Source organism: Mastomys coucha, unplaced genomic scaffold (genome assembly GCF_008632895.1).
Source record: "Mastomys coucha isolate ucsf_1 unplaced genomic scaffold, UCSF_Mcou_1 pScaffold3, whole genome shotgun sequence".
In the NCBI taxonomy this organism is placed as follows: domain Eukaryota; kingdom Metazoa; phylum Chordata; class Mammalia; order Rodentia; family Muridae; genus Mastomys; species Mastomys coucha.
Window position 1 is genome coordinate 71,834,612 of NW_022196909.1, and position 19,231 is coordinate 71,853,842.

A 19,231-nucleotide genomic window follows, 5' to 3' on the forward strand; every position below is an offset into this window, starting at 1 on the left:
AAAAAAAAAAAAAAAAAAAATACTGTCCAGGAAAGGACACACACTGTGGGATGGCTGACAGGTTACTCCTTCATGGTTCCTCTTTATTTCAAGGTCTGTCAGATGGATCTGGGCCAGGAGGCTGAAGACAGATGCTTCAACATTAGAGAAATTAGGGGACTGTCCAGGCAGTCAGCTGTCTCTGCAATTTAGTTTTGGAAGCTATGTTTCTGTGTTTCCTACATATTCAAGTAAGAATTTGTTTCTGAGGGGGTTGAAGACTAGTTATAATCTCATAATCAAACGCAAGTTGTTTAGCATGGAGAGAGATGATATAGATTTGAAAGGATGGTTTTCAGATGGTAATGCAAGTTAAAATCTGAACATAACTCAAGTATAGAATTGTAAGCTGGTTAAGTTAGAATAGAAGGTAGAGTGCTTTATCTAACTGACAAATATGATGGGCTGGATGTTAATTACATATCATACTTTGTAATTTACATAAAGATGGGATGTTGGGGATTGGTTTGCATGCTGTGTCTTATTTCGGCTCCCAAGAGCTGCACTTCCATACCTGAGAGGTCCTGCCCCCAGCTAGCTTCAGTTGATATATTAAAGGATGGCTGGGCAGAAAGTTGGAGGCGGGACTTTAGATTGTGCGGCAAAGGGGCGGGAGGGGGTGGAAAGAGATGGACAATAACCAGGCAGAGGGATCAGATTTACCATCCAGCAGTGTAGGTGGAAATGCAGCCCTAAGGGGAGAGGCACTTCCTGGAAGGTAACAGGGCAGCAAAGATGAGATAGAGGTTTAGAAGTTTGAGCCAGGAGTCCCCGAGGGAAATGTGTGTTAGCCATGGGGAGGTTTATAAGTGCCCAGTCATATCAAAAATAGCTGGTATGTGTGTCTTTTATTCTCTTTCTTTTTTTATTTTTTCTTTTTCCTGAGACAGGGTTTCTCTGTGTAGCCCTGGCTGTCCTGGAACTCACTGTGTAGACCAGGCTGGCTTCGAACTCAGAAATCCACCTGCCTCTGGGATTAAAGACACCACTGGAGGTGTCTTATTCTTGAATACAGAGAGCTATTGGGCAGATGCAGTGTGCCACCCAACCCAGAGGCAAAGCAGTTTAACTAATTCACTGCCCCATTCTTCCAACACTTTCATTATTATTTTTGAGACAAGGTCTAGGCTCATCCCTAACTCCCTATGTAGACCAGGGTGTCTTCCTGAGTGCTGGGGTTAAAGGCACACGTCACCACGCCTGGTTTATGTGGCTTCTGGAATTTGAACTCAAATTAATGCAAGCACTTGACTGATTAGACATCTTCTAGGCCCTCTTTTCCCCCCTTTAATCAGATTCTCATGTACCCTAGGTTAGCCTCAAATTTGCTGTGCTGTGGCAACTGACCTTGATCTCCTAATCCTCCAGCCTCCATCACTTAAGTGCTGCCTGTAGGTATGAAACACCACACCTACCTATGTGATCTCAAGAATAGATCCTGGGGCCTTGGTGCCTGACCCCCTGAGCCTGCCCCAGCTTTTCTGTTTTGAGACAGGGTCTTGTTATGCAGCACAGGCTGGCCGCAGACCTGCTATCCCTATGTCTTGGCATCTTGAATCAGGGATGACAGGCATGACAAAGCCAGTCAGTCCCTTCTGTCGCCTTTCTTGATTATCTTAGAATTCATTCTTAAGATCTCACTACAGGTCTACATGTCTAGAAATAACTTGACCCCAGGGACAAGCTGGGTACAGGTGGCATCAGCAGGGAACCTAGTGCCCACGAAGGCCATGCCTTGGCCTCTTCTTCACTATCTAAGGCTGCTTCTTCTGAGATTTCTGCTAAGAGTTTTTCATCTCTCTTTAAGCTTTTCAAGGTTGTATTTTGCCAGGTCTCTGGGCTTTTCTAAGATCTGTGAGCACTCCAGGCAGAGTAGGTTGCCCGGGTGGGGGGTCCCAGCGCACTTACATGGCTGTTGAGTAGGCCGCCTTTGTGGGGGGCAAGGCCTTCGCTTTTTTGGAGAGTCTCAATCGCCATTTCAAGCTACAAAGACATGTACAGAGACAGGACAAAACCAAAAAGGTGGTGGGGGGGGGGGGAGAGAAGGAAATCAGATGGTTAGAGGCAGGCAGCCCACCAGTCTCTCATTAGCATCCAAATAACAATGGCAGCTAACTCAGCGTGTGGCAGGGGGTTCACAGTGAGTGAAGCCACAGCAAGTTCAAGGCTGTGTGCCATGCACCTAAGCCCAGACCCTAAGACAGCAGCAGCAGCACAAGGAAGAAGTCACTGGCGGCCTGTCCCAGCACGGGACAGACGCAAAGAGCCATGCGCATGGAAGTTGAGGCTCACAGTGAAGGTCTTCCTCAGGCACTCTCCCAATTCACTTGTGCTTATTATTTTAAGTATGGGTGTTCTGCCAGCATGTCTGTATATCCTGCATGTGCATGCCAGGTGCCTGTGGAGGCCAGAGAGGGCACCAGATCACACAGAGTGCTGTGTGCTACTATGCGGATTCTTGGACCTAAACCCTCAGGTTAGACACTGGGTCACCTCTTCAGCTTACTTTTGACACAAGGTCTCACTATGAAGCTTGAGTTCACTGACTGGCCAGCAAGCTCCTGGACCCTCCTGTGTCCAGTGCTTCAGCTCTGGAGTCTGAGGCAGGCCCATGCCCAGCTTCTTCTGTAAGGGCTAAGAGGGCCATACTTCACCCACTGAGCCCTCTCCCTACCCCTGAGAACCAAACTTATACACAGCTGCTGTGTGAACTCAGATGTGAGCTAGGCCAGTCAGCCCCCATCACCCGCACATATCCCACACCACACCTGCTGCTGCAGATGGTAGGTGACACTGATCCCTGGGCCACCTTCCCTAGTGGCACCAGGGCCTCCTAGCCAGATGCTCAGGGACTCTGGGCACATCGCCTGACAAGGAGTTGGAGTTAGGAGACAGTGCAGGGAAAGCGATGGGCATGGAGCCGAGGAGAGTGAGTGAGTACAGAATGGGCTGTCGGGTGTGGTGACCTGGCTATGGACCTGGGTGGAGTGTGACCTGGCTTTATAGTGCAGTCGGCGCTAACATCAACCAGAAAAGCACCTAAAACACTCAAGGGAGCAGGGGGCTCCTGCAGGGTTTTGGGCAAGAGCAAGTGGAAGGTTTCACTTACCAGGCACACTAGAACTACAGTCAAAACAGAGGGCCAAGGGCAGGCAAGGCAGCTCAGGGGTAAAGGTGCTTGCCACCAAGGCTGTCAACCTGAGTTCAATCCCTAGGGCCCACATGGTGTAAGGAGAGAATCCACTTCTACAAGTTGTCCTGACGTCTACAGGTGTGCCATGGCACACGAGTGCACACAATGAATACAGTGCGGTAAGAAAGTAGAAAGGGTCACGGCTTCTGAGGCCCTCAGAGTCTCCCCGAGTGGCACCTGGATGAGCCAGGACACCAGGGCTCTCTTTACACAGCACAGAGAGCACCACAGGGCATGGGGAGGCAGAGGCCAGATCCACTTTCTGCTCCCATCAGTGCTGGGCACAGGCGGGTAAGAAGACAGAAACATGCTAGTGGCAGAGGGAGGCACAGATGGCCTGAGTGTGCAGGATCCTCACAGGCAGTGGGGGGGTGGCTGCATGATTGTCAGCTGAATGCACCAGCTTCTTCTCACTTCTGGAACCTTCCATGAAGGACCCAGACAGCCCCAAGCTCCATGAAGGAAGTGGGCAGGGAGAACAGCAGGTTTGAACCTGTGCTGAATGACTGTCACACTATTTTAAAAAATAGCAAGGCCCCAGTAAAGGAGAGTTGGGGGGACTGCAGTGGGCTCATCTGCTCCTGCACATGGAGGCCAGAGGTCAATGCTAGCTAGAACTCTTTTCATCTTGTGTTTTGAGACAAGGTCTCCCCATGAACCTGCAGCCTGTTCACTCTGCTAGAGTGGCCAGAGAGCCCCAGGGATCCTGGCTGGGATGAAAAGTGTACACCTCCATGCCTTGCTTGTATAGGGCCTGGGGACTAAACTCAGGACCCCACACTGGCTCACCAGGCATCTTAACCCTGAGGCACCTCCCCAGGGCCCATTTCTCTCTCTCTCCCCTCCCCCCCTTTCTTTTTCTTTCTCTCTCTTAAATTTGACATAGGTTCTTACTATGCAGTCCTGGCTGTCCTGGGAGTCAGAGATCCACCTGCCTCTGCTTCCTGAGTAGTAGGATTAAAGGTATGTACCGTTATACCTGGCCCAATTTTGTTTTTAAGGGTTATATTTATCAAGTCAGATGTGGGGAGTGCTACTCACCAATCCTGTGCTGGGGAGGATGAGGCAGGAGGATGCCAAGTTGGGGGCCAGCCTGGGGTAAACAGTGAGATGTGATCTTCTCAAACAATAAAAAGGAGTAAAATCTACCAATGTTTCCCAGAGTTTATGGTAGAAAAGTTAAATCTATGTATTCACTCTTTAAAAAAGTTCATCACAACAAAAAAAATGTAGATTTCAGTGGCCCAGAAAGGTCATCAAACAAATGAGCAAAGCCTGGGCGGAGGATCCAGCACACAGCAGAGCATCCACACAGCAATGCTGACGATAACATTTTCTACAGAAAATTATGAGGCATCATCCAAATACAGAAAACCATTCTGCACACTGACAGGGTCAACAGAGACCCTGTATTTAAATAATTAACAAAGAAAGCTCAGACATGGGAAATGTTAACAAATTGTACATCTGATGGGGACTTGTTTCCAGGACATGAGAATTTCTCCACACCCAGCTGGAAATCGCCAGCCTGGCTGAGCAGAAAGCAGACAGCTAAAGTACCATTCAACACAGAGAGAGCCAGCGAGCCTCTAGTCATCAACTATTCCCAGCTAGTGAGGAAACACAGAGATTCCATGGCACACCTACAAGGATGGGGAAGATAAAAAGCCGACAACCCCAAGTGCTGACAAGGAAGCATCTCTTACGCCCTGACAGGGTGGCGCAGTGTACTTCCAGGGAGTGGGAAATGATGTAGACTGTGCAGTGAGACAGCAACCCCACTGTCTACCCACGGCTCAGCCTCACTCCTTTACCATGCTCCCAACCCAGAGGCTTCCACTTGGCCTCCAGGTGGGGATGCGAGGAAGGATTGTGGCTTGCACACAACCCACCAAAGGTATCAAAGGCCACATGTTGAGGGCAAGAAACAGTCACTGGGACTCCACCTCTGATAACCTACAGGTGTCAAGCCCAACAACAGAGAACAGACCCAGAGCTGCCAGCACTGTAGGAAAGGGTAGTTTGTTTTGATATGTTATGTTTGGGTGAGGAATGTGCCACAGGAGTCCAGGAACTTACACACACATCAAGTCCTTCAGGGCTCTGCACCAAAGAATGATGTGATAAAATGAAATAAACATTAAAAAATGAGACATAGCTGCGTACTTGGGAGACTGAGGATTGTGGGACTGAGGTCAACCTGCACTAGAGGGGAGGTTCTTGGCCAACCTGGGCTACACAGCAAGACTCTGCCTCAATTCCCCTTTCCCCACAAAACTCCAAAGTCCAAAGCACAACTGTATTTAAGGCAGGCGAGCATTGAGCTATGACAGGAGGCTGTGTCCCCATGGGTGTATCCTCCATCTGGGGATGGCTCTGGGAGGCTGACAGGATGGTAATGACCAGGACAGCAGCAGGACACCAGCAGAGGGTACTCTGCTCCCAACACCTTGCAGGGCCCAATCCTAAAGGCCTTGTCTTTTCCTACTGGCATGGCTGCCTCTTTCCCACAACACCTCAGCAGCTGGCAGAATGTGGACCCGGTCCTTCCTACTCACCTGCCTGAGTGCAGGTGCTACTGAGGTTAGCAGGGATACCCGATGGCCACAGGGCCTTTGTACATACCGTGGCAGGTGAGGACCGTGCAGTGTGGGCCAGGGAGTGTCTTGTGCCATCCATGCCCCCATGGATGAGGTAGGCTCCTGCGCCAGACACAATGGGGGTCCCCGAGACATCCATGGTGATGCCCACCATGCTGTGGGAGGGGACTGCAGGTGGGGATGAGGCTGCCACTGTCACCTGAGCACCACCTGGAGTCTCAAAGTACGATGCTGCGGTGCTGGGAGCGTATAGCTGAGGGTCTGGGTTGTAGGCGTAGGCAGCTCGGCTGTGGGAGAGAGAGTGCCACCATTTTATAACTAATCATGCTACTGAGAGGTCTAAGGAGATGATGGGCTGGAGGGCTGCTTCAGCTTTAACAGAGCTCTCTGCTCTGTACCCATGGAGCAGCTCACAACTGCCTGTCACTCCTAGGGACCCAGCACCTTCTGCTGGCTCTGGTGGGCGCTGTACTCACTCACACACACATGTGTACACTAACACACGCACACATATGTGCACTGACATATATCCATTCACACATTTGCACTACACACAAATGAACACAAACAAAACACAGAAGAAAATTTTAGAAAGTTTCAGAATATTTTAAAAATTGGAAAATAAGTTTTGTCAACAGTCTAGGAAACTCAAAGGCCAGATGGAGAGTTCCTAGGTTATCACTCTCCGGGGCCTACGGCTTGATTTGATATCTATTTTTAAAGATTTATTTATTTATTTTATGTATATGCATACACTGTAGCTGTACAGATGGCTGTGAGCCATCATGTGTGTGGCTGCTGGGAATTAAACCCAGGACGGCCCCTCTGGCTCCTGCATAGTACACTGTAGCTGTTTTCAGGTGCACCAGAAGGGGGAGTCAGATCTCATTACTGGTGGTTGTGAGCCACCATGTGGTTGCTGGGATTTGAACTCGGGACCTACGGAAGAGCAGTCAGTGCTCTTACCTGCTGAACCATCTCACCAGCCCCTTGATTTGATATTTTTATTGAATTTTCTAGAAGCCAAGAACAAAAAAGCCGTGGCCCTGAACTGAGACCTGGGGGTTGGGGGTGAGAGAGAATGACTGTGAGAGCTCAACCACCTCTACACCAGCCCATAGGGAGCAATGGAATTGTGAGTCTGGGGGGGACCTCCACATCAGCCCATAGGGAGCAATGGAATTGTGAGTCTGGGGTGGGTACCAGGGCCCTTACGGAGCAAACGTACATGGCTCCGTTGGCGTAGACAGCGTCCCCACCCTCTACGTACTGCACCTGTGTGGGGTACACGTGCTGTACCTGCAATGAGAAGTGAGTTCGAGTCACACAAGGGTTGGAGACAGAGGTAAAAGCTGGAGAGGGTGTGGGGGGAACACCAGCACCCATGACAACATCCATCTCCCCACCTCCTTCCCCCATCCCGTGCTGTAGCACAGCCCTGGGTCTATGTTGTATGATGAAGGTCCAGCACAGTGTGGCATTGCCTTCAGCCTCTCCCTGGCCAGCCTGTGGGGAGGCAGCTCAGTGCTCTTGAAGTGGGATCCCAGACTACAAGAGCCTTTCCACAGCTTGAGGTGTTCTGTGCTCTGTGTGGAGTCCCCAGGGAGAGGACAAGAGGGAAGCCTGAGCCCAGCAAGAGACAGAAGCTCAGTGGGAGGCCAGAGCTGAGGCCCCAGACCACAGCCAGGCAGGGGAAAGCTTCTGGTCCCATGCTGGCCTTTGTTCACCCTCCTCCTACAGAGCCAATGGCCAGGGCCTGGGCACCCCTAAAGCCTCTGGCACTTTCTGGAAACCTTCTTCACTCTCCAACACAGTCAATCACTGCCACCCATTAGGGGCCAGGCAGCTCCTTCAGGAGGAAAGGGCAACCATACCTTTATGTAAATAAAGTTTTTTTTTTTGGTTACTGTTGTTTTGTTTTGTTTTTCGAGACAGGGTTTCTCTGTGTAGCCCTGGCTGTCCTGGAACTCACTCTGTAGACCAGGCTGGCCTCGAACTCAGAAATCCGCCTGCCTCTGCCTCCCAAGTGCTGGGATTAAAGGCATGCGCCACCACTGCCCAGCGTGAATAGTTTTATTGGCAACCTGCCTCTCCCATACATCACTCTGGCTGTTTGGCTGTGTCAGTCACATTCTTGGCCTTTTCTAGGAAAGATCGCCTCGGAGGCCTGCCCTCATCCTTACGGAGCAGCCTCTCTGGACAGCTGCCTCGGAGGCCTGCCCTCATCCTCTCTGGACAGCTGCGGCTGGCACTGTGCCACTGAGAACAAAAGACAAACCACTGTCCTTGGCTTGTTGCATTTGCCTGTGGTAAGTGGATTTTTTCTTTTACTAGAGCTTCCAGAACTTTCCAGTGATGACAGACACTAGTGACTCACAGGCTGGAGGCTGCACACAACTGCCGAGAGGTCATAAGTGCCAGTGCTCATAGGGTGTCCTTACCTGCGGTGGCACTGGCTGGACTCTGGGGAGGGCGAGTGTCTGCATCGGGGTACCCTTGGGAGTGGCGCCTGCAGCTTGGACCAGCACCCTCTGCAACAGATAACAGGACTGTCAGATCCACTGGAGTTAGGCACCAGGGAAGACCCCTTCAGAACCTGGCTGTCCCACCCTGCTGTGGCAGCATGCTGGGACCATGGAGATGCAGACACAGGGCTGTGGCAGCAGCTTCATGTGCACATACACACAGAGACACATATGGATGGACAGGCAGACAGGCAGGCAGGCAAACGGACAGACACACACACACACACACACACACACACTCACACACACACACACGGGCACACTAGAAATACCCCCGTTGGGAATATGAAGTTCAAGCCCAGGAGCTAAAGGTCAGAAGTGGGTCCTCCCTGACCCTCGCTGGCCCGAGCCACATCTTGGCTGTTTGGATGAAGGAAGCAGACCAGATGGATCTGAAGAGAGGGGACACTGGGGACTGTGCCGAGAGGACCTGTGGACACATCTCCCACTACTGTCCCAGAATGGGACTGCAGGCCCAGTACAGTCCTGACCAAGACAGAGCCTAGACCTGTGGATGAGGGGCTGGCTCCCAGTGACCCCAAGGACCCAAACAGATGAGTGTAAACACACCATGGTGTCTGTTCTTATGCTGGAATATCATTTAACCACGAATAGCTGCAGGGCTCTGACTCCCACCAAGGGACCGTAAGGACCAATGGACATGGGGCTCAGATGTCACAGCGTGGACTCCAGGACAGGAAGTAGACTCAAGGTAGGGAAGGGATGAGCAACTGTAGATGGGGATGGGCCTTTGATAGAAAGTGGTGGAACTAGAGAGGCAGGATGGTTGCATTCTGTGATTACAATAAGCACCATGCCACTTCCATGTGGTTCAGTATATATTTTGTCAATCCCACCTCAGTTAAAGTATAATCAGGAAGGGCTGTGTGCACATGGCTCTGGGTAAGAGCCCTTGCTGCACAGCATGAAGACGTGAGTTCGAATCCTAGTACCTACACAGGAAGTCATGTGTGGCTACAAGCTCCTGTGACCCCAGTGTACAGGAGGCAGGGACAACAGGACCTCTGAGGCTCGCTGGCCACCAGCCCAGGTACAGTCGAAGATGCCAGTTCAGGGCAATAAGGTGGAGAGGGACAGAGGCCGCCATGCCCTTCGCCTGGCAGCCTGAGTCCACACTATCGTGGCACATACCTCCAATGCCAGCACTCGGGAGCTGAGGCAGGAGAGTTAGTTGAGAATTTAAAGAAAGTGTGCTTTACAGAGTGAGGACTGTAGCTTGCCAAGCATTTCCAGCACTGCAGAAATTGGCCTCGGGCGCCATCAGCCTTGGTCTCCAACAACAACAACAACAACAAACATATCCATCCCCTGAAACACTGGGGGCTGGGCTGGATGGGATGGTGAATAGCTGTAATCCCAGCATTCAGGGTAGAAGAAGGGGTAAGGTTGAGGCAGGAGGACTGCTGACAGTTCCAGCCTTGAGTTACATAGTGAGACCTTGTTTCAACAGATCAACAGAACAAAAGCAGAGGCACAGAGTTTGCACCCATAGCTAACACTGAGAAGTGTGATAGGGCAGCTAGAGCTGGGCAGTGGAGGGTCATGTCATCAGAAATCATGTAAGGAGCTGGGGAGGAGGGCAGGGGGATGAGGGGTGAAGTGGGGAGGTGTGGACAAGGTGAGCATGTGCAAAGGTACTGGGTTCATCGCCAGCTTCAGAAGACACAAAGGACAGCATCTGAAGTTCGGCCTCCTGAAAAAATAAGTCAGTATGTGTCCTGTGCCTGTGTCCTGACCTTTCAGTTTGCTGGGCATGCCCTTGTGTCCTGTCCCACACTTTACTCTGAAGGCTGGTGTGCTCATGGCTACAAAGAACAGTGAACAATGTCTCTCAAGAATGGATCTGGGCTAGGTGGAAAGCACTCAAGACCCTGGGTTCCATTTCTAATACGGAGGAGAGGTGAGAAGGAGATGGAAGAGGGGGAGTTGGAGGAAGGGGAGATGGGGAGGGGGAGATGCAGAGGGGATGGAGGAGGAGGAGATGGAGGAGAAGGAGATGGGGAGGAAGTGGAGGAGAGGGAGACGGGGAGGGGATGGAGGAGGTGGGAGGTTGAACAGAGCTTTGGGACCATCCTAAGATTTCTCTCTACTTTGAAATTTTCAGTTATTTTTCCGTAGGCACAAAAGCTCTTAGCGAGCCAGTTGACTGGGTGGGGCGTGCTCTCTCCTCATTTGTGTCATGGTTCTTTGGTGGCACTTTTCAAAGAGTGCCGGGATGGCAGGGCGGGCACAGTCACCTGTGGGGAGGCTGGCATGGGCTGGGCTGCAGGACGAAGAGCCACTGACGCTGGCGAATCTGCTCCTCCCTCGGAGTTCTGCATGCTGGGATCTAGAGCAGAGAGAGTGATGGTGAGGTGTCAGGGTCACACACCTGTAGCCCATGCTCCCTGAAGCTGAGCAACCATGATCACTGAGGGCGGCAGGGGGCAATTCCAAGGATAAAGCCACCACTGCACCAACAGAGAACCCATAGAATCCATAGAACCCATGCAAAAAGTAGGCTTGGGCCAGGCGGTGGTGGCGCACACCTTTAATCCCAGCACTTGGGAGGCAGAGGCAGGCAGATTTCTTAGTTCGAGGCCAGCCTGGTCTACAGAGTGAGTTCCAGGACAGCCAGGGCTACACAGAGAAACCCTGTCTTGAAAAAAAAAAAAGGCTTGGTGTTTGTGCCTTTAGCCCCAGAAATGGAGAGGGGCAGGAGGATTCCTGGTCTCAGGTTCAATAGCTCCTGTCTCAAAAGTCACTGGGGATGATGACTCCTGAGCTTAGACCCAGTGAGCCTCCTGCATGGAGTGCCCACAAGAAGAGGGGTGAATCCATTTGGTGTCACTTTGGGTTCTGCACTGACCCCATTGATGATCACTAGGTGGAGCCAGAACCACGCAGTGCAGCGATGCGCATCAAATGCAGCGGTTTCCAGAGTGAAGGCACTTGGAGTGGCTCAGGATACAAGCGGAGGCAGGAGCACGAGGAGTTCAAGGTAAATATTTTGTAATGAAAATTTCTTGTGTATACGCACACTAGAATGAGTAAGAGCTGATGAATGAATAAATCAAATCCAATGTTTTAATCTGATAGAGGGGAAGATGGCTCAGTCAGCAATGTGGTTTTTGGTAGGCTCAAGAACCTCTCTGTTCTGAGCCCAGAACCCAGTAATAAGCTTGGAGTCCCAGTTACTGTGAGATGAGAGGCGGAGATGGGGTGAGAAGAGAGAAGGGAGGGAAAGGGAGTGTTCCTGGAGTTCACAGGCCAGCCTGGGCAACAAGGTGAGTTTCAGGCCAGCCTAGACTACTGAGTGAGGCTCTGTCTGAAACAAAACTTGTCACCAAAGACTCGCAAGAATGTCTGAAATGAAGAAATCTAGTAACACTCAGTAGCTTCCATTCCACGTCTGAACAATGCACACCTCGTTCACATACACACACATACACACACACATACATATACACAGACACACACACACATGCACACACACATACACATACACACACACGCACACACACATACACACACGCACATACACACACATACACACACGTACATACACACACGCATGCACACACACATACACACACGCACATACACACACGCACATACACACACATGCATGCACACACATACACACACATGCATGCACACACATACACATGCATGCACACACATACACACACATACATACACACACACACACACGCATGCACACACACATACACACACGCACGCACATGTACATACACACATACACACATACACACACATGCACGCAGAGAGAGAGAGAAAGGTGATCATGCCTTTGGTTCCAGTACTAAGATGGGCTGGGGTGGCCAGGTCTCAGGTTCTAGGCCAGTAGAGGTTGTGGTGAATCCCTGTCTCAGAAACAAACTACCAATCCCAACCAGCTGGGTGAGAGAGATGATAATAGCTAGCGATGGCTGGTGGGTTTGTTGTTGGTATTGCTGCATGGTGCATGAAGTTTCCCTGAGGGAAGTTCAGTGGGCCCTGCCCACAGGTACTAGTCCTGAGGGACAAGCGGAACATGTCCTCTGCTCAGGCCAGGTCTCTCTCCGCCCCTGTACTCAGGATGTGAGTCCTCTGTGGCCATTGAGTATGCACTATCCTCCTTATTCACAAGCTGCCCAGGTTGTGGGATCAACTGTCAAGGACCCCAGAGCTGAAGCTCAAGTGTGCCCCCCTCTCCTCATTCCACCTGAACCTCGGGATAATGCTAGTGACTCCAACAAGCCAGAGAGAAGCTAGGATGCATCTGATTCAAGTGAAAAAGTTAGAGGTTGTCATTCAATAAGGAAAGGTCACAGATGTCACACTGAAGTTGATAAGCTACAGTTAGGTGTGTTCGCATGTGTGTGTACATGTATGTGCATGCATTTGCTGCATGGGTGTATGCATATGTATATGTATGCTTGTGCATACTGGTATGTGCTGGCTGAAGGGACTGCAATAGCAGTGGTGTGAGCTGAGCTTGGTGGGCATGGGAGTCGGGCTCACTGGCCCTCTGCTTCTCTGCTTGGTGGGCATGGGAGTCGGGCTCACTGGCCCTCTGCTTCTCTGCTTGGTGGGCATCGGAGTCAGGCTCACTGGCCCTCTGCTTCTCTGCTTGGTGGGCATGGGAGTCGGGCTCACTGGCCCTCTGCTTCTCTGCTTGGTGGGCATGGGAGTCGGGCTCACTGGCCCTCTGCTTCTCTGCTTGGTTCTTTGCCTCCCTGATTTCCCTCCTGTGGGGACCTGGCTTTCTTTACCTGTCCTCACCTGATTTCCTCTCCTATGGGGGGGTTCCAGGAGCCTGATAGCACCCTGTCATCCTGCCTCTCTGAGCCTGGCTCATGTTCCCTGGTGACCCAGCTCTACCACTGCCACCAGTCAATTTTTCCAAGAGAAGGCCTGAAGTCTCCCCAAGACCAGCCTCTAATCCACTCTGCATTTGACCTTGAACTTGACAGCATGCCCAAGTGGAGTTGCTGGAAGGCAGATTGCAGTGGCCAGTCTCCTGCTGTCTTCAAGTGACTCCAAAAGGCAGGCACAGGCTGCAGTGAGCTGGGGTCTGGACTGGTGCCAGGTGGATCTGCTGGGGAAGCGCCCTTTGTTTACAGGGGAAAAAAAAAAATCTTGGGTTGCCTAGCAACAAGTGGGCAGGCAAGGAAGGGCAGGGAGGCTGCAAGCCAGTTCTGGGCTGGGCTCCTGGCTGTCCTGACTCATTGAGACCTTACGCAATTTCTCTCTCTTTTATCCTCACCCCTCTATCCACCCATCCAGGGGTGCTGTGACTCTGTCACTTGCCACCTGGTTAAGCGCTGTTGTGAGGGAATCAAGCATCAGCTGGTCTTTGTTAGTCTTGGTGGCAAGACTGGATGGATGGCACCTGAGTCCTACCCACCAATGCAACTTGTGTCCCCGCTCTGAGTAGAAGGGACAGGTCTAGCCAGATGAGCCCTCACTCCAGCTCCCCCACAGACCAAGTACTCTTGGTTCCGTGTGACCTGAGGTCTCAGGAGCAAGTGGCCTGTGGGTGAGACTGGGCATTGGTGATCTGTGCTGGGGGCTGCCCTGCGCAGCATGGGCCTGAAGTGAGGCTGGCATTTGTGGGGGCTGGCCATGGTGGCTGCACCTTGTCTCCTTCCCCATTGTGGAACTGAGTTTCTTTCTTCCCTGGGTGCTGTCCTCCACACCCCTGAACTGCCTCTTAGTAGGTATTCATCAGGGGTATCATGTGACAGTAACACATGTCCCCAGAAAGGACCAGGGTCCCCAGGAACACCAAGAAACTCAGCATTTTCTGGCTATCATCCCTCTGAAGCCTGAGGTTGAACTCACACAGACACCCACACACTGAGTGGAGAGAGGGGGTGCCCTAGCCAAGCACATCCCAGCCACCCTTGTAATATATCCTTCAGCTGAACTTTTGCAGTGCCTGACTCTAGCCCTGTTTTTGCCATCTGGAGACTGGGTCTCCAGTAGCCCTGAGCTCACTGAGTGCTGAGGTTGGCCTTGAACTCCTGACCTCCAGTTTCCGCTTCTCTGGGGCTACAGTGTATGACAGCCATCACCACATTTGGTTGCAGGGGTACACGGGATGGAACTGCTTGCTGAGCCCCATCAGTTTGTCTTTGGCATAGGTGGGTTTCCAGTTGGAATTGGCAACTAGTTCCCCACTGTGACCTACATTCCATTTCTTTTTCCGGCCTACAGCAGGGCTCAGTGGGTCAAGGCACTTGCCCCCAAGACTGAAGACCAGGCTCATGATGGTTGCCAGCTGTTCTTTGGCATACATGCTGTGGTACCCCTCAACACATACATAACAAATAAATACAACAAAGAAATAAGACTTTTTCAGAAGTACCACACAGCTTGGTTTCTGGCACAAGGGAGCGGCTCAGAGAAGGACCCGTGCCTGCAGAGGCCCAATGACGGATGGAAACCTCAGTGACTGGGGAGTTGGAATGCTGCAGGTCCTAGGCCTAATTCACTTTATCTTGGGCTAGCCTTAGTCTCCTAAGTAGCCATTTCTCACTTCTCTGTATCAGACTAGAGATAAAAAACCCTGTGGGATGTTATCAATTTAAGAGAATCCCAATCACCACTGCCATCCAAAGGCTGGGCTGTCAGGGTCTCTGAGGCCACAGCTGCCCTTCCGTTCCCCAGAAGGGAGTGGGGCATATCCTCACTCACTGCTTGCTCGCTTTGTCCCGTTACTGCAAAACTCCACTGAATAGCTTTCATACTCAAATGTGGAATTTGAGGTAACCTAACTCTGCTCCTGGATTTTAAATTTGCTCTGGAATAAACTCATCCCATCTGAGTGGAGAGCCATGTACTTATGTCGACATGGGGGACGTAAACTCATCCGTCATGTCCAGGTGCTCTGAAGTTACCATGGTGGTGACTCGGGACTGGGGAAGAGCTGGAGGCTGACACTGCTCTGCCCTCAGGGAGTGGGTGATGGAGGTGTCACATGGACATGCACAAACACATAATCCTCACCTAACATGGCTCAATTACTCCCAGGATACCACCATTTTGTCCCTGCAGACACCTGTCTGTTGGGCTGGACCCTGTGTCCCAGGAAACTGGATAGCTCTGCCTTTTACTGCACACAGAGCTTGAGGCATTGTATCTGCACTGTTAGGTGTGTACCCACCTGAGGGGACCTCTCTGCCTTCAGTACCACCACCCCAAGGGAACTGTCCTCCCAAGCTGCACCTTCCCCTGAGCTCTGCTGCTTGAATCCCTATGTTCCTGCTGGGGTCAGACTCAGCCCTGGGCTATCCACCTGACCCTGGTATTCTGTTTCCCACTTCCATCACTGTGGCAAGCCTGGCCTTATACCTGAGATGGTATGTTCCCTTCCTCTCCCAACCTGCCAGCTCTTTGTGGTAACTCGGGAGATAACCAGATAGGTTCTTCCACTTGTCCTGGTTCAGAGAACCCAACCTACTAACTAGGTACAAGTTCCCACTGGGTATGGAGGTCAGAGGTCAGAGGTGATAGGCATGAAGGAAACCAAAGAATCCTGGCAGTGTTCCTCACAGCTGGGGAGATGGCGAGCCAGTAAGGGATGGTGGAGGATGGCCCTTCCCCATACCAGACAACTCAGTCTGAAGTGCCAGGTGTGCTAGTGTACACGTGCCAACCCAGCACTGGGCAGGCTGAAGCAGGAGGACTGCCCTTTAAAGTCAGCCTGGGCTATACAGTGAGAATTCATCTCAACAAGACAAAGAAATTCCTAGTGCTTAGAGGCTTGATCCAGATGATGGAGGCCACCTCCATCTGGCCTCTGAGAGGAAGTCCCGGAATGTTTTATCATAGGGACTCTGCCCCAAGCCTGGGGAGGACCCAGGGAGGTCAGAGGTCATGAGCCAAGGCAGCAGTGAGGGTGGCCATGCTGAGCATGGATGGGGTCAGTCTGGGCAAAGCCTGCTCTGTAGGGGAGGGCAGGACTAGAGGGACCACCTGCTTTTGCCACTGTCTGCAACTGGGATGTCAGATGAAGTGAGGGTCAGGAGGCAGGACTGGTGAGGCTGGCTGCAGCTCCTGCTTCCACCCTGTCCTGAAATAAAACAGCCATACAGCCACAGTTGTTCACTTTGGAAGTTTCTAATGCTAAGTGTGGAGGAGTATGCCTGTCATCAGGCGATAAGATAAGGAGCTGAGCCAGGCAGTGGTGGCGCACACCTTTAATCCCTGGAGGCAGAGGCAAGTGGATATCTGAGTTTGAGGCCAGACTGGTCTATAGTGCGGTCCAGGACAGCCAGGACCTTTAGACAGAGAAACAGTATCTCAGAAAGCAAAAAGAAACAGCAAAGGAAACCAAAATGAAGCTCTGTAAGTCGCTCATGTCTCAGGAGCTGTGAGCTAACTGAATGAGATGGCCAGGACACCCCCATCCTCCCATCTGGGAGAGCTTTTCCCAGAGCAATGCTGCTGGCTTGCAACTGGACCATGAGGGCTCGTGAAGTGTGGAGTGGCCCACTGCCCCAAGCACTCCTCCAACCTAACATGATGCCCCCTGGGTGCCACACACACTCGTCTACTCCAGCCACATCCAAAATATTGGGGATAAAATCCTGATTAAGGATAAGTGGCAATAAGAATCCAAAAGGGGTTCTGTGCCTCCTGGATTTCAGACAGTCTCTGGTATCTCCTAACTCAGACGTGTTCCAGATCAGTCTTTCCAATCGTCAACACGCCCTCATAATTAGGCATAAAGGTACCCCAAGAAATGATTCGTAAATGGCTAAGATTGGACATTGTTTCCTGGCCAACCCAATGTTACCAACCTATCCTAGTTTAACACCAAGCTGTCCATAGCTTGGAATTTCTCTCAAGGAATCTGCCCTGCCACAGCTAGCAACAGAGGTCAAGCACATTCCTTAGAGCAATAGACAGTTCATAATAGTTAGAAATGTTTTACATACTAGAGAGTAATGAAGGGCTTCCACCCAAAGACATTAGCTAGAAGTGTGAGATTAAAACCTCCTAGTCATTGCCTCCAGCAGGACCATACAAATAGCATAGGAATATCAAAATGCCTCAACAGGGAGGGCTCCACTTCTCTTCCTCCTGCTTCAAATCTAGCTACCAGACCCTGCTGACCTTGGTGTGGAGGTCACTTGCGTCCCCTGCTGTAATCCCCACCTGCCTACTTGACTCTTGTCATCTGCCCTGCTTGCTGTATGCTACTTAAGCCTGCTTGTCACTTTGTATAAGGACTAGGACTTGGACTCGCATGCAGGACTAGCACTTGGACTCCCAGAAGGACTAGAACTAGAACTTAGATGGGCTAGGATTCAGACTCATGCAATCCGCAGTCCCCCAGGTCCAGAGCACTTGGGCCGGGGGGATACAGCACCAGTCTAGAGGAGATAGCTGCTGCTTTAGACCTAGTGTTTTAGGCTATCTAAAAAGATAGCCTCAGATGTACCTTAACTGCTGAGCTGCCAGATTTACCATCTCTCTTTTACAATGACTATAAAAGTCTGATGCCATTTTTAAGAAATACATTCATATCCTGTACTTCATGTGTCGTCTCTGCCATCATTTCTTCACCTACGCCTTGTCAACCTGACTAGGACGCCCATTTCTCCCACGGGTTGAGGGAGGCCCAGATCAGCTGGCCTGCAGCACCTGGGGACAGAAGTGTCCTCTGCAGCCAAGCATGTTCACCCCAACTGGCTCCCTCATGCCCTACTGTGGGTCCCTCCAGTCTGTAGTAGCCCTGAGGCCTGAAGCTAGGCCAACTCCCTGCTGCCCACCTGGCATGTAGCTCCTCCTGCCCACCTGGCATGTAACCCCCTGCTCACCTGGCATGTAACTCCTCCTGCTTACCTGGCAGGTTAACCCCTCCTCCTCACCTGGCATGTAACCCCTCCTGCCCACCTGGCATGTAACCCCTCCTCCTCACCTGGCATGTAACCTCTCCTGCCCACCTGGCATGTAACCCCTCCTGCCCACCTGGATCTGTGCTTCTGCCCTAGTCCCATCATCCCTTCCTTCTGCTCACTGCACCTTGACCAGGGGAACCAAAGTGTGGATAGCAGCTGAAGCAGCTGAGGAGAAGATGGGGCAGGAGGCACTGTCCCCCACCTCCTGCTGGTGGGCAGTCACAGGACAGACAGCTCACAGGTTTTCCTTCTTGCCTCATAGCATCTTCCAGGGTCTAAGACTGGTGATGATGGGGAGGGCCATAGCTAGTGTTTACTCAAGTGGCAAAGCAAGCACTTCCATGGGAAATTTAAAAACAAAAATCAATTAGGCCCAGTGAGATGGCTTTGAGCTTGCCATCAAACCTGATGTCCTGATTCAATTCCTGAGACCCACATGGTGGAAGGAGGGAACTAACTCTCGAAAGCTGCCCTCTGACCTGCCCAGGTGAGCTATGGCATGCCTGTGTGGATACACATACACTCACATACACAGAACATGCAAAATAATCCACTAAAAAGGCATTGTGTGTCTGCTCTTATAAGCCAGGAGCTCACACAGCCCAGGCTGACCCACACTCATGATGGCTGTGAGGCTGGGCTACAACTCCAGGGGTTCTACTTCCCTCCACGCTACCTCTGAAGCACTGGGGTGACGGGGTGACAGGCATGCACCACCGCACACAGCACTAGATCTTAACCATTGGGTATGATGGAGCAGAGCTGTTGGCTTGCCCTTCAGTTTTTCATACATCAAGCTTGCTTCTATTTTTATAGGACACTGTCACATTCTGTGATTAGAGCAACCCTGAAAGTTCAGAAACTTGAAATTCTTTTAAGTGTCCTAGACACAAGCTGAGTCACTTTCATAAACAAATGAGAGTCTTTTGAAAAGTAGGGGTGATGTACAAAGGAAGT

At 51.4% G+C, this 19,231-nt stretch overlaps 1 protein-coding gene across 3 annotated transcripts in view; it reads right to left on the reverse strand.

The window, feature by feature from the left end:
* Rfx2 (regulatory factor X2) overlaps positions 1-19,231 on the reverse strand; it is a 58,547-nt gene that overhangs the window by 20,589 nt on the left and 18,727 nt on the right. For 2 of the 3 annotated variants that reach the window (XM_031347078.1, XM_031347079.1), the window contains 5 exons: positions 10,616-10,707; positions 8,274-8,363; positions 7,061-7,131; positions 5,858-6,119; positions 1,948-2,022 (listed from right to left, as the gene is read on the reverse strand). In XM_031347078.1, the coding sequence (XP_031202938.1) occupies positions 1,948-2,022; positions 5,858-6,119; positions 7,061-7,131; positions 8,274-8,363; positions 10,616-10,699 (582 nt within the window). In that variant the 5' untranslated portion in view covers positions 10,700-10,707. The remainder of the gene's footprint in view (positions 1-1,947; positions 2,023-5,857; positions 6,120-7,060; positions 7,132-8,273; positions 8,364-10,615; positions 10,708-19,231) is intronic. The other variant, XM_031347080.1, reaches the window with a different exon arrangement.